Genomic DNA, 15,215 nt, shown 5'->3' with positions numbered 1-15,215 from the left:
GGTGACTGTTTATATGGGATATGGGATCATTATTATTCTAAAAGGTACACTTTTCCATTGTATTTGTTTTATGAACAAATATTACTTGCAGTTTGCTTAAACTCACCCTGATGTAGACATTGTTCATTGTATGTTGCACGACCTTCAGTATAGTGATGGGAAGTTCGGATCATTTTACCGACTCAGACTTTTGAGTCTCGTTCAGCAAAATGAACAAATCTTTTTTCGAGTCATTTCGTTCATTTCGTTCATTTTTAGCAAAATGTTATTAAAATATTAAGTGCTACCTCCCCAACACATCTAGTACTTACGCAAACGTTGATCACACTAAAAACAATACAAAACTAAAATGCTATAAGATAAAGAAAAAAATACTCATTCTTTACCTGGGTCTTCAGTCTGTGATTAGCTCATCTCACCTCTTATCTGACAAGAAGTCTTCGGGTTTAAGTCATTCCTTAATCACGTGACAGCCCCATACGCAAAACTAACGCGGTCTTGAGCCGGAAAGAGAATTGATTAGTTCATCTCATGAGTCTTTCGGGTCGAGTTTGACTCGTTCCTTAATCACGTGACAGACCCATGCGCTATTTCTGACATTTCTGTCACTGTGTTTTTGTTACTGTTTGTTGAGGATCTATGGTTTGTTATTATTTTATAAATAAATAAAACCCTGTTATAAATAAAATTTTGATTAATTTGTCTTCTTGACTGTCTATCGGTAAATAAACACTAGGCTATATAATAATATAATAATCCAAGCTTACAATAAAAAGTATTTATAGACAAGTTCATTTTTTCTCCAATTTTGAGTTTGCTGGTATAATAATTGCTTTTCCTAGGCAGACTTGACATATTGGTGTAATATATGTATAAGAAGATTGCTCAAAAAAGGACATAATGTCATACATTAAAAGCAAATAACATTTTGAATTTGAATTATTAATGTTAGTTTAAGACATTAAGGTTATGATAACTTCAGCTTTAACAGTTTTAACCCAGCTCAGAGTGAGGAGTTTCAGATCCTGGTTCACTGCCAGTGCAGGGGCCATGTTTTGGGAAGACTTTGACGAGAGGGTAGCAAGCTTGAGGCCTTCTGCTACCTCTTCTGAGACCTCAGATGATATGATGGCCAACCTTGCAGAGCCACTCTTACCCCGCACATCAGACCCTCTGGCCTGGTGGAGGAGATGTTCACCAGTATACACAAGCCTTTCTGAAGTCACAATGACAAGACTTTGCATTGTGGCCACATCCATGCCATCTGAATTTTTTTTTTCTAAAACTGGGCAGATTATCTCAGATAGAAGAACTCACAGACTGAGCCCATCCAAGGTCAGGGAGCTTGTTTTTTTTTATTATAATGCAAACATGCCTTAAAGCAAGTCCTAAAAATATAGCCACAGTGTGTTATTTATTTTAAAGCTTATTTATTTTTATTTATTTAGAAAAAGACTAGCTTGTTGTGCAATATTTTTGTTGTTGTGATTTTAAAGGTAATTTGTTATTGTTATAAGGCTCCGTAGCTTTAGTATCTCTTAATTTTCATTTAGTTTTAATTCAAATGGTTTAAAATTTATTTTGGGAATAGTTATCCTCTTTGATATAAAGTTTTTATTTTGGCACAAAAGTGTTATTCATTTTAAAACACATTCATTTAAAATTATTATGTAAAAAAAGCAAAGCTTGTTGTGCAATATTTAGTTTTTCTTTTTTTATATTGTACTTTTAAAGTTCATTTGTTAAGGTTATTAGACCCTGTGGCTTTATTATCTTTTAATTTTAATTTCATTTTTAATTATTTACATTTTTATTATTTTAATTTATTTTGGAATAGTTGTCCTCTTTGTTACAAAGCTTTTCTGGCACAAAAATAAACCATAAACAACTATTCAAAAGTATGTACAGTGTTTTTAATGTTTATAAAGTGTCATATGTTACAAAAGTATGGTTTACACAGACAATCTGATTTAATAACTGCACAACTAAACCAAAACAAACAAACAGACAGACAGAAAAAAATATCAACATTTTAAGCATAACCAACTCTTTATTTCCACATTCAGTGTTATGGAAAAGTACCACCATGACAGAAATTAAAAACAACAATTTGAAACCAGAAATGCATCACGTTACTGTAAGAGTAAATAATACTAATAATAAATAAGTACTACGCACCCATTTTGTAAGGAAAGTTGTAAATTAACTAATTACTCTAGCCAATGTTATATCACATCAAAAGAACGAAAAACCTGAAGAACCGAAAGATGAACTATTCAATTCTCTGCATTCTTTTACTGTCTATGGTTTTAGCGTATGGTCTGTCACGTGATTAAGGAATGACTCGACCTGAAGACTCATGAGATGAACTAATCAATTCTCTTTCCGGCTCATATTGCATTGGGTTTAACGTATTGGGCTGTCACGTGATTGAGGAACGAGTCAAAAACCCGATAGACTCGAACTATGAACTAATCAATTCTCTTTCCGGCTCAAGACTGCATTGACTGACAGGTGAATTACTACGACTAGAACAGAACCCATAGAATAATGCACATGCGCGACTGAACGAATCACTCCCCGAGACGACTCGTTCTTCCCGAGTCACATTAAAGATTCGTTCAAAATGAACGACACATCACTACTTCAGTAACATTGTAAAAAACATGAGAGGTGATTTGTGCAGCATACAGCATTAGTGCAAAAATTTCGAAGGCACTGATAATGGATTGATCACACACACACACACACACACACACACACACATGCACACACACACACGTAGCACTTGTGCTTCTAATGTAAATATACACTAAACCATTTCTAGACCCAAAGGGAGGAACATATCTAGAGCGAGGAGGAACATATAAAGTGTATACAAGGGACCAGAATTTGAATATAAAAATAACACTTTACTGTAACAATAATAATAATAGCAGCAAATACAATCACAACACAGAACAATAAAACATCAAACAATGTGTAGAATTTGATATTGTAACTTGGTATAATACACCTCAAAGGGAATTTAAACTATTTCATTTCATGTATTAAAGTACTATTTGTGTGTAATGTAAAAACAGAGAAAAAAAAAACAGAAAAATAGTGTATCAAATATATTCCAAAGCAATCACTAATGCTCTGTCAAATGAACATATGCACGATTACTTCCTGATTTTAGATAAGCCAGCTCAGTCATTTCGAGTCGTACTGTGCTTTAAGGGGAGAGCCCTTTTCTCAGCTTCTCTACAAAATCTATTCACAATTTGAAGAAAATCTTTGTTAATCTAAGAGGACCAAACGTCCACATTTACCATTTCAGAAATGACTAACGAGTGTTAAATATTACGCAGGTAAATCTGCTAAATTGTTCTGGACTCATTGCTTCGATTGACAGTAATAACGGAAGACAAGCCAATGTCAAAATAGAGCGGTCCATTATGTGATTTAGACTAAATTCAGAGTCACAAAACTACAACAGTAACAAGTCTGTGTTGACTGAATATATTTAGCAGCTTTTACAGTTAAAGATAAAACTTTAAAAATGTATTTACTAAATGAAATCTAAAAATCTAAAAATATATTTAATGCATTATTTAATTGTTATACCATTAATATTTAACTTATTTAATTTGTAGTTAACTAGTTAAGTATTTAAATAATTCTCCCTTATACACTGTTAGTGTCGGGACATTTTTTTTATTTTTAGACTTTTTGATTCCTGCACTTGCTATACTTTATACTTCAGTACAAAAAAAAAAGAACACAAATTTGGAGTAAAAATCTTTAAAGTTAATTTTACTGCACAGCTACAGAGTTGAGGGGGCAAATATTATAAGGGTTTAAAATGTGTTCATGACTACGTAAGAAAGTAATTGATTATCAATCAGAGCATTGTGATGTCATTTGGGAGATAGCATCACTATGTTAGCCTACACCTAAACCAGTGGTTCTCAATGTGTGCTACGAGTCCCTCTAGTGGTACACAGAGGAATCACTAATTTAATTATAAATTATTAATGTTAAAACACAAAACGTTTGAACTTAAATGTAAAAACAACTCTACTCAAAGAATAAGTACAATACAGTTTTTATTTAACTTTTAGGTACAACAAATTTTAATTTAATCATTATTTCCTTTTTTTTTTACCTGTTTGTAAGCACAGTGTAGTGTTAATGTTCAAAATGTATATTAACAATGTTAAAGTGGCTGACAACAGTAAATATAATAACAGTTAGGGCTACTACGCTACTGAATTTTAATGCATATAATTGGTATAAAATTTTGAGAACCACTGGCCTATAAACAGTTACTATAGTGTGTAGTTTTCAGCATTTCAATGTAGTCACGTGTCTAGGTAACCGCCTGGGATTACTAGGCTTGTACAATTATGTGTTGTTAAATAACATAAAACTGTATGTGAATGCCATCATCTATCATTATTGTTATGCTATCATTAATTAAGATGGAAGTTTTTTTTTTTTTTTTTTCTGACAAGAACTAGGCAGGAGATGTTTCTGTACCTGTATACACCACAACATTAAATCAGCTTTACCGGAAGTTTACGAGCATTGGCTTATCTTTATGCGGAAGTTTCATGCATATGGTCAATTAGCCTTTCGCCGGCCCCTCCCCCAGAAAGGCCATTGTCCAATCACACATCATAGCAACCGTTACTATGTGAGCAGCTCCGAGTCCGACAAACATTAACTCCAAGCAAGATGGTGAAGCGGTGCGCCCACGGCGTTTGTAAATCGGACACTAGATACCCCAGAGATTGTCTGGAGGAGTTGTGTTCTTTCCATTCCCAAAGCCGAAAACACAACGTGAGCGGTGCCTACAATGGGTGTCAAAGCCATTCAACGCTAACTAAAATTTCTCTGTTGTTTTGAGCATCAGGATCACAATGTTTTATTTCCATTGTTGATGAACAGAATTCACAAATAGAAAACTGCTTTGGCTTAAAAGGTGCATAACAGATAAAATAATAAAATGAAATACATAAAATAAAATATAAGGCATTCAGATATCCATTTTATTTTATTATCCGTTATGCACCTTTAACTAAGCTTCGTAATGTTTGACGCATTTAACTGGGAGTGGGGCCGTCCACACTGTTTTATCCATGTAGGTTTAGATAGCTAACATATCCTTGTATTTAAACAAAATCGCTACTCGCAATAGACAATAATAGACCATAACATATGAAAGAGAACTTTCCCGGCAGTGCAAGAGCATGACTGGTCCACAAGGCGGTGCTGGTTGCATTTGAGGTAACGTTACAGGTCATGGGATTTCTCAGATTTCGCTTGAGACCGGTAAGCATTAGCCTCAATAGTAGTCGTGTCTCCTTCATTGTGTATTTTTATATTTTGAATGTATCCCTCCACTGCATACTGTAACCCCTTTTGCCTCGATCTGGAGGATATCGCGGAGGTATTGCTCTGCACTGGTATTCCTCTTCCCGTCATGGCAATATGTCGCGCTGGTCGTGTTTGACCATTTGTTTGTCGGAGGTAGCAACAGTAACTAAGGGGGTCGGGGCTCGGCGAAAGGCTAATTGGTTACCAGGCAATGTAACAGGTCCTTCAGCTGACAAAGGCTCACCATCTATTCTCTTGTCATGCGTGTCTTCTCCATGTACACACACACATCGCGATTCACGGAAGAACTGTATCATGTCAACCTTTTTAACTGGAACATAAAACCTGACCCGCACAACAGAAAATATTAATCCATCAATACAAATAAAGTGCTACACAAAACCGTAAAGCACAATTCAAAACGCATAAATTATAAACGGCATACATTAATATTTCATTAATATCAGTTGTTATATTAGCTTTTGCTATGTAACGTTAATGGCAGACTCCTGTACTAATCAGCAGATACAGTAACTAACGTTAGATCAACAAGTCACCAACAGAAATTACTCCACCCAAAATTGTTCGTTTGGCATGCAGTTCAGAGAAGTATCATTATTTCTTCCTTTTTAGCATCTTTCAATAAACTTATAACAAGTTAAACAACGTTAATCACTCGATTTCTCAGCTTCCTCACCTGACCGTTACCGTTCAAATTATGCACGCTACAGTGTCACGCGCACTACATTCGGATTTCTTAAAGGGGAAGCGTCACGACAATACCATTAAAGATGTTTGTGTTTCTATGAATTCTTAACCACATGTAATACATTTTAACTTATTAGGTTATTATATCATTTAAAACACACACATGCACACACAAACACAGTGCTACTCTAAAAAAGTAAAGTTACTCTAAAAAAGTAATTAACAGAATCAAATAAGATCCTACATGACAAAGTGAATTTCCATTTAAAAATCAAATGGATCAATAAAAGATCACATGAAAAAAATTAAATCCCATTAAATTAAACACATTGTCCAATAAGATTTTAAACATCAAATAAAATCCTACAGGACAAAGTGAAATTCCATTAAAATCAATCAGAATGTCCAATAGGATTCTAAGAATCCAGTAAGATCCAATAGGACAAAGTGAAATTCCAATAGGATTTTTTGACAAGAGGAAGAGGCATTTAGATGTGTTTACAAACTTTTTAATACTATAACCTGCAGTTACACATGCATAAATAATGTTTTGATATTTTAAACATGAAACATTGAAAACTCATGTTTGAAATTATTTGTTTAAAAATGAAAAGGTAACTTTAAATGTGAAATTAAACCACCAGTAGGTGTCAGCAAGTCACTGTTAATAAGAGAGTCATTGCGATTGAACCGAATCATTTAAACACTTGATTCATTCAGAAACCAAACACTGTCATGATGCTCAGAGACGGAGCTGATTTTTGTTGGCGAAAGAGCAGAAACAGGAAATATGATGTCTTAAACATAAGTCTCTTAATATCAACTTGTTTATTGAACTGTTGTATAAAATCAATATCACATTTGTAATCATGTTGACTTTTGGAGAAAAAAACTTCACTCTCTGTGTGATATTATATAACGCACACCCTTCTGTTTAGATATTTATAATGCATTGTGTTCTTATCGATCCAACAGTTCACATTTAAAGCTCTGTGTGTTTGCAGGGTAAAATCATGGGTCGTTTCCCATATTTGTCTGAACTATGAACAAAACAAGAGTTTTATTGAAATGCTCATTCTCTGCCAGCAGGTGGAGTTTGGTAGAAATAGAGCTGTTTCCACGGTAACAGCAGAACACAAAGCAGCAGCACTGGATGTGAACCTGCAGCACTAGAGTTTATTTAATGAAATCATAGCCTTTTTTGAAGTTTAATCGTCTTATTCTGCCATATCACAATTCTAGTCTTTAAGACCTCTTAAAATCATAATTAAGACGTTCTTGTACAAATTAAGACTTTTTAACGCTCCAGGGAAACCCTGATAAATAATCACCACCAGAACACTGAGCAGGTAGAACTGTCTCAGAGTCAAATACAAAATCTCCACTTCTGTGTCACAAATCCTCTCATTCACTTTATACTGACGACACCATCAATCATTTCTATAGACGGTTTCATCGGGCGCACGCGCTGGACCTAAGTTAACTTCCGGTCTGTGTTATATCGGTCTGGCTGCGGTGCCATCTACAAACGCAGTTAAAGCCAAGGTGATGAGTAAACTGAAGTTGGGCTCAGGTCGTTGTACGTGCTGCGGGATGTTTCCCATACATTTATTTATTTTTGGAGACTCGCCACAATTTTAAAACTGATCGATTTTCAAAAAGGCTTCGTTAAATAAACATGAGTAACGTAACATTACGTAACGTACTGCACGTTTAATAATAATAATTCCTTACATTTATGTTTAAATATCAAAACGAGGCACAGTTGTTTTTATATCGCTGTATTTCTGAAGTAGGACTTGCATGTTATATGTCTGATAAAGCAGCGTGTGAGCGTAGCTCTGCTTTGTTTACAGCTGTTACTGGGGAAACCTCTATTTCTCACGCTTTATGTCTATGCTTTAAAACATCTCCTGCTGGCAAAGAATGAATTTGCATTTTCATTAAGTCCGCCTGATCCACGCAGCAAACATATTTTGTTTGTTATCAAAAAATATCTACTCTAGAGGGACTTGGCTGTTGTTATTGATTCTATTTGGAGTCTACCGGAAGTTAAGTTAGGTCCACAAAAGCGCTCACGCGCATTAACGTTTGTTTATGTTGATGCCGTTGAAACCGTCTATAGACACAGATCCCACATCATCTCTTATCTGTTCTTCATACCTCAGTTTCTGCAGCTGACAGTTCTGACTCTTCAGTCCATCAGAAATAATCTTTACTCCAGAGTCCTGCAGGTCATTGTTACTCAGATCCAGCTCTCTCAGGACACAGTTTGAGGATTGTAGAGCTGATGACAAACTCTCACAACACTGAGCAGTGAGATAACAGCCGGCAAGACTGAAAGAGACAAGTACACACACATCAACAGTCAGATCATCTACAGACACAAACACACACACACATCAACAGTCAGATCATCTACACACACACACACACACACGTCTGGTCAGCTATCCTTGTGGGGACTCTCCATAGGTGTAATGGTTTTTATACTGTACAGACCGTATTTTCTATCACGCTACACCAACCCTACCCCTAAACTTAACCCTCACAGGAAACTTTCTGCATTTTAGATTTTCAAGAAACGTCATTCTGTGTAATTTATTAGCTTGTTTACCCGTGGGGACCTCAATTTAGGTCCCCACCGTGACACAAGTCCCCATGAGTCTGTGTGTATTCAGGTTTAAGTCCCCACCAGAATAGAAAAACAAGAACACCAACAGTCAGATCATCTACACACACACACACACACACACACACACACACACACACACCAACAGTCAGATCATCTACACGCACACATCAACAGTCAGATCATCTACAGACACACACACACACACACACCAACAGTCAGATCATCTACACACACACACACACACACCAACAGTCAGATCATCTACACACACACACGCACACATCAACAGTCAGATCATCTACAGACACACACACACATACACACACACACACACACACACACACACACACACCAACAGTCAGATCATCTACACACACAAACACACATCAACAGTCAGATCATCTACACACACAAACACACATCAACAGTCAGATCATCTACAGACACACACACACACACACACACACACACACGTTGTGATCAGTTGACTGTAAATGATCTCTTATCTGTTCTTCATACCTCAGTTTCTGCAGCTGACAGTTCTGAGTCTTCAGTCCATCAGAAATAATCTTTACACCAGAGTCCTGCAGGTCATTGTTCCTCAGATCCAGCTCTCTCAGGACACAGTTTGAGGATTGTAGAGCTGATGACAAACTCTCACAACACTGAGCAGTGAGATTACAGAGAGCAAGACTGAAAGAGACAAGAACACACACATCAACAGTCAGATCATATACAGACACACACACACACACAGACACACACACACACACACACACACACAGTCAGATCATCTACACACACACACACACACACACACACACACATCAACAGTCAGATCATCTACACACACACACACACACACATCAACAGTCAGATCATCTACACACACACACACGCACACACGCATCAACGGTCAGATCATCTACACAGAGACACCCAAGCACACACACACACCCAAGCACACACACACACACACACACCCAAGCACACACACACGCACACACACACACACACACACACACACATATCAACAGTCAGATCATCTACACAGACACACCCAAGCACACACACACACACACACACACACACACACACACACACCCAAGCACACACACACACACGCACACACACACATACACACACAAGCATACACACACAAACACACACACACCCACCCAAGCGCACACACACACACACACACACACGCAAGCACACGCACACACACAAACACACACACACACACACACCCAAGCACACACACACAAACACACACACAAACACACACACACACACACACCCAAGCACACACACACAAACACACACACACACACACACCCAAGCACACACACACAAACACACACACACACACACCCAAGCGCACACACGCACACACACACACACACACCAACATTCAGTCATTTTCCGGTTCAGGTTGCTCCTAATGATTCTGGTTCTGATTCCGGTTCCATTTAAATCATTAAACAACTTTTTTTTAAATAGTGGTAATGACAAATGCACAATACTCAACTACTCAATACTCAGTACTGTTTATTACCTACTATCAACTTAGTTGAAAGGTTAACAATGTCAAAATTCATGATATATTACAGTATACAAATGTTCAGGTTCAAGTTCCATTTAAATGAACTATTAAGTTTTTTACTATTTGACCTTCGTTGACTGTAGTGTTTCTGGAAGCTAGTGAGTAATGTTGAGTAATGCTAGTTCATCAATCACATGTGCTTCAAAGTTTTGGGCAAATAGTCCCTTGAGGGCTAAGACACTTGTTCCCTAAATGCAAATTAATTTTTCTAAATTAATGAAATATAAACTGTTATACTTATAACCATGTATACACACACTCCATAAAGCCCCTATTTTACAAATAATGATGCAGTCAGGAGATGCTGTGATGCAATGAGTGGTTTCAGCATCTTTAAACATTTAAAATGTATGAAAATAAATATTTTCTATCCTTTGTTTTAGTGCTGGGCGGTATACCGGTTTATACCGAAAACCGGTGTATATTTTCGTTACGATATAAATTTTTAATATACCGCCATACCGGTGTATTTAATTACTAAATAATCACTAAATAATCTAACCCTATACTTAAATAAAAATAGCAGTCTTTTTAATTAGTGGTTGAAGTCAGTATGTATATTAATGACAATATGTGACCAATATAATGTAATTTAGTGGCAGCAGGTGCACTCAAAAAACAGATCCGGTTCTCAGTTCCCAACCCTACTACAGACACACAGATTGTCTACACACACACACACACACACACACACATCAACGTTGTGATCAGTTGACTGTAAATGATCTCTTATCTGTTCTTCATACCTCAGTATCTGCAGCTGACAGTTCTGCCTCTTCAGTCCATCAGAAATAATCTTTACACCAGAGTCCTGCAGGTCATTGTTCCTCAGATCCAGCTCTCTCAGGACACAGTTTGAGGATTGTAGAGCTGAAGACAAACTCTCACAACACTGAGCAGTGAGATTACAGCCAGAAAATCTAGAAGAGATAAATAATAATAAAGACATGTAAAGAGGGTTTGCCCAGGAACGTGGGATGACATGATCTGAACACTGAATCACTATAAGAAGAGTTCCTGACTGTTTCTTCAACTATGAATATGTACATTTATCAAAATGTAGCAAAAGTTTTCTGAGAATGTTTCTCCGCTGCTAAAGAGGCAGTGATGTTGAATCAGACAAATTACTAAATTAGTCATTTTAGAATCTTAGTTTCAATAAAAGCTGTTTTTAGACTAATGAGGAAGTTTTGAGTTCCAAAACATACAGGATTTTTAAATAGTACAATGAACTCTTATATGTCAAAAGATCTCAGTGAGATTCACAACACAGTTTAGAGTTCTCTAGAATGAGTGGAAACTAATGCTTACAACCAATACTTTAAACTGCAGTTTAAATGAATATACATATACATTTCTGCTGCACTGGAAGCTCCTGTTAACCCTCTATGGTACGCATTATGTTCTAACCATGAAATATTTTTTTAAAATAAGCTTTTTTTTACATGAAATAGCTTCAATTATACAAATTCATTTTTTTTTAGGAAATTAGGTATTAAGGAAAACGTTGCCATATGCAAACACTGTACCACAATGAAAAATTGCCAAAAATGTAGTTTTTCTATTAAATTATGATTATCTTTTCTGTTTAAATTGACATTTCTTTTAGAAACTGATAGATGTTATACTTGGAACTCAAGCAAAACAAAAGTAAGTAGGTTCCTAACCTTCAAAATGGTACTTAAAAGTACACAGCAAAATCCCCAGTGTTAATTTAACACTCTTGAGTGTGGACTCATATAAACACTGAAGCAGTGTTAAAAGTAACACTGAAGCAGAGCTGAAGTTAATGAGATAATTAAGAAGTTAATTGAGTTATGATTGACCATTATTGAAGACACCTGATGTTAACAAGCAGAATCACCAACTGAGAAAATCACAATTTGTGTGTCACCATTATAGTGGTCAGTGTTTGCTTTAGTTGGGATCTTGACCCTTCAGTTATTATCTTTAGATTTTATGTGGCTGTGGTGACTGAATTATATCATACAGACAGACCACAGCAAAGGCAATCATGTGTTGATTGATTGATTGTGATTTGAGCTATTTGCAATAGAGTGACCTGAATGCCTGAGTTTAAGTTTCTTTACTGCATACATAAATTAAGTGAAAAAGAGAAGTAAGCAACCCAGAATTTCTGACATAGTATGACATGTTTTTAATAGTTAGTTCGGCGTAAAAAAAAAGAAGTAATCTTTTGTTTAGACACACAGACATCAGGAATCAGCGTGAGCATCACAACAACGGTGACCATCAAAAAAACATGTTGTAGCCAATAAAAACTCATCCATGGCTCCCATCATGCATTGCGGCATGAATAAATTATGATCTGAACTGTCTTTTTAACTTTTTATTCTAACTATATTTTATTTTTGCTGTTTTTATGTTCATTTTTAGTATCTAGATTTGTGATGTTCAGAGTTGGTCTGTTTATCTGAATATGTTGTTTGTCATCATTGTTGAGATTCATACACTGATTATTGTTATCTGTGTGTGCCTAAAATTAAAATTCTTTAATAAAAAAAAAAAAAAAAATCAGAATCACTTGCAAGAGATGGCTACAAAATGTATAGAAAATACAGATTTTTTCATTGCGGAATCAAAGCTGTGACAATCAGTAATGGAAGTTTTACTTTGAGAAAAGACTGTAAATGAGTTCAGTGATTCTTGTCAAACAACGATTACATTAAAACAATCATCAACACACGATGATTTTTGCTCTTGGTTTGACAAACAAACTTTAAAAGTTACAAGCCAAGATCCCAACTAAAGCAAACACTGAACACTATAATGGTGACACATAAATTGTGATTTTCTCGTTTGTGATTCTGCTTGTTAACATCAGGTGTCTTCAATAATGGTCAATCATAACTCAATTAACTTCTTAATTATCTCATTAACTTCAACTCTGCTTCAGTGTTACTTTTAACACTGCTTCAGTGTTTATATGAGTCCACACTCAGAGTGTTAAATTAACACTGGGGATTGTTAAATTAACACTGGGGATTTTGCTGTATACTAATACTCCTTGCATACGGACAAAAAATGCGCTTTTGTACCATATATGCATATCAAATTCATCAACTGTTTATTGTTTTACATCCACAAAGTTTCCAACAACAAAAACAAGTCTTTTTGAAAATATTTTATACAAGTTAAGTAAATGTATGGTAGCTTGAAACATGCACTAATACCATGAAGAACATGAAAACATAAAATACAGGTATTACGATAGGCGGCTCCCTGAAGTAAAGTGAAAAGTGAATGTTGTGACATTTGCCAAGTATGGTAACCCATCCTCAGAATTGGTGCTCTGTATTTAACCCATCCAAGTGCACACACAGCAGTGAGAAGTGAACACATCATGAACACACACCCGGAGCAGTGGGCAGCTATATATCCAGTGCCCGGGGAGCAACTGGAGGTTCAGTGCCTTGCTCAAGGGCACTTCAGCCATGGGTATTAAGGGTGATGTAACGTGGGACGATGACGATGACGTAAAGTGGGAAAGCCTGGCCAGAGTGGGGCTGTCTTCGCTGTGTGCAGCACAACAGTTCAATGAGTGCATCTTTCAACCCCACGTACTGACTCACGCCCAGGCCGCAGAACTGACAAGATTGGCGCAACACTGGCTAATGGACAGAAACCCCACAGCTGCACAAGTAATGGAACGAGTGGTGATTGACCGCCTCCTGCACGCCTTGCCCCCTGTCCATCGTTAGGCAGTCGCCATGAGGAACCCGGGGACAACGCTGGAACTGGTGGAGGCGGTTGAGCTGGCCGAGGCGGCCTGGAGCTGGGAAGTGGGAGAGCGAGTGCTGCCGTATCCCCGGAGGGTGGTCCAGGGACAACATGCGCTGGAGGGCATACTGCAACCCTTAGGCAGGCCGACAGGCCCCAGTCCCCGGGATGGACCGATGCTCACAGAACACACTTCAAATCCCACGATGCAGGCTGTATTCTACATCATAACCTACCAGTAGGAGCGCCAGAGGCCATGGTGAAAGTCAACGGCTGTCCCTTCAAGGCCCTGTTAGACTCTGGAAATGCCGCGTTCACCCTCTGCGGACTGACAGTAAAGCCCAGTTCCCAATAACTTGCGTGCATGGGGACACGTGACAGATCCCCGCCCGCCGCGTCACTATTTCTCCCTCCCCTGGGTCCTGGCTCGTAGAACTTGGAATAATGAGCCACCTGCCAGTGCCAGTGCTGCTCGGGAGAGATTGGCCGGGCTTTGAGACCCTGTTGGCCGCCGCCACTCAGCCTGCCAGCCCTGGAGGGGCCCATTGCTGGTGACGCACCCAGTGGAAGCCTCCCTCACTGGGATTCGATCTGACCCTGACCTACCTACAGAGCAACACTGGACTTAAGTCATCCACCAAATTCACATCACCACTGCCGGAACTCTCTGCAAAACCAAGCCCGGCAGGAGGTATCTTGACAAGAAAGTCTGGTTCTGGACAGACGTGGACAGAACGAAAAGGCATCGGGCCCCGATGATATTGAGGTGTGGAAAACGATGGGCCAAGGAGGGGCCATTCTGCTCGAAAAACTTGTTCAATAGTGTCATCGTTGATGGTGAGCATACCCGAAGGCTGGAGGATGAGCACCACAGTGTCCATATGTAAAGGGAACGGGTGGCGTCGCAGAGTGCACCAACTACCGGCCAATTCGCCTCCACGCAATGAAGATCTTTGAGCCAGAGAAAACACAAAGACTGAATTCACGGGTCAGGAGCCCAACTAAAGCAAACACTGATCTCTAACATGGTTACTTCAAATGAAAAATTAATCACTTAATCACTTAATTGCAATGTATATCTTCTTTCAGTGAACTCAACTGAATTAAGTTCAGAGTACTTATAACTGTTAGTTTTTTCAACTTAAATGGTTTAAGGCAATC

The 15,215-nt window shown here is 37.7% G+C and overlaps 1 protein-coding gene across 10 annotated transcripts in view; it reads right to left on the bottom strand.

The window, feature by feature from the left end:
* LOC127949401 (NACHT, LRR and PYD domains-containing protein 3-like) overlaps nt 1–15,215 on the bottom strand; it is a 68,786-nt gene that overhangs the window by 37,464 nt on the left and 16,107 nt on the right. For 5 of the 10 annotated variants that reach the window (XM_052546588.1, XM_052546593.1, XM_052546589.1 and 2 more), the window contains 3 exons: nt 11,060–11,233; nt 9,227–9,400; nt 8,236–8,409 (listed from right to left, as the gene is read on the bottom strand). In XM_052546588.1, the coding sequence (XP_052402548.1) occupies nt 8,236–8,409; nt 9,227–9,400; nt 11,060–11,233 (522 nt within the window). The remainder of the gene's footprint in view (nt 1–8,235; nt 8,410–9,226; nt 9,401–11,059; nt 11,234–15,215) is intronic. The other 5 variants (XM_052546592.1, XM_052546595.1, XM_052546594.1 and 2 more) reach the window with 3 other exon arrangements.

Source organism: Carassius gibelio, chromosome B1 (assembly GCF_023724105.1).
Source record: "Carassius gibelio isolate Cgi1373 ecotype wild population from Czech Republic chromosome B1, carGib1.2-hapl.c, whole genome shotgun sequence".
NCBI classification, from domain to species: domain Eukaryota; kingdom Metazoa; phylum Chordata; class Actinopteri; order Cypriniformes; family Cyprinidae; genus Carassius; species Carassius gibelio.
The sequence above is the reverse complement of the archived record's forward strand: the minus strand, read 5'-3'. Positions and strand labels throughout refer to the sequence as shown.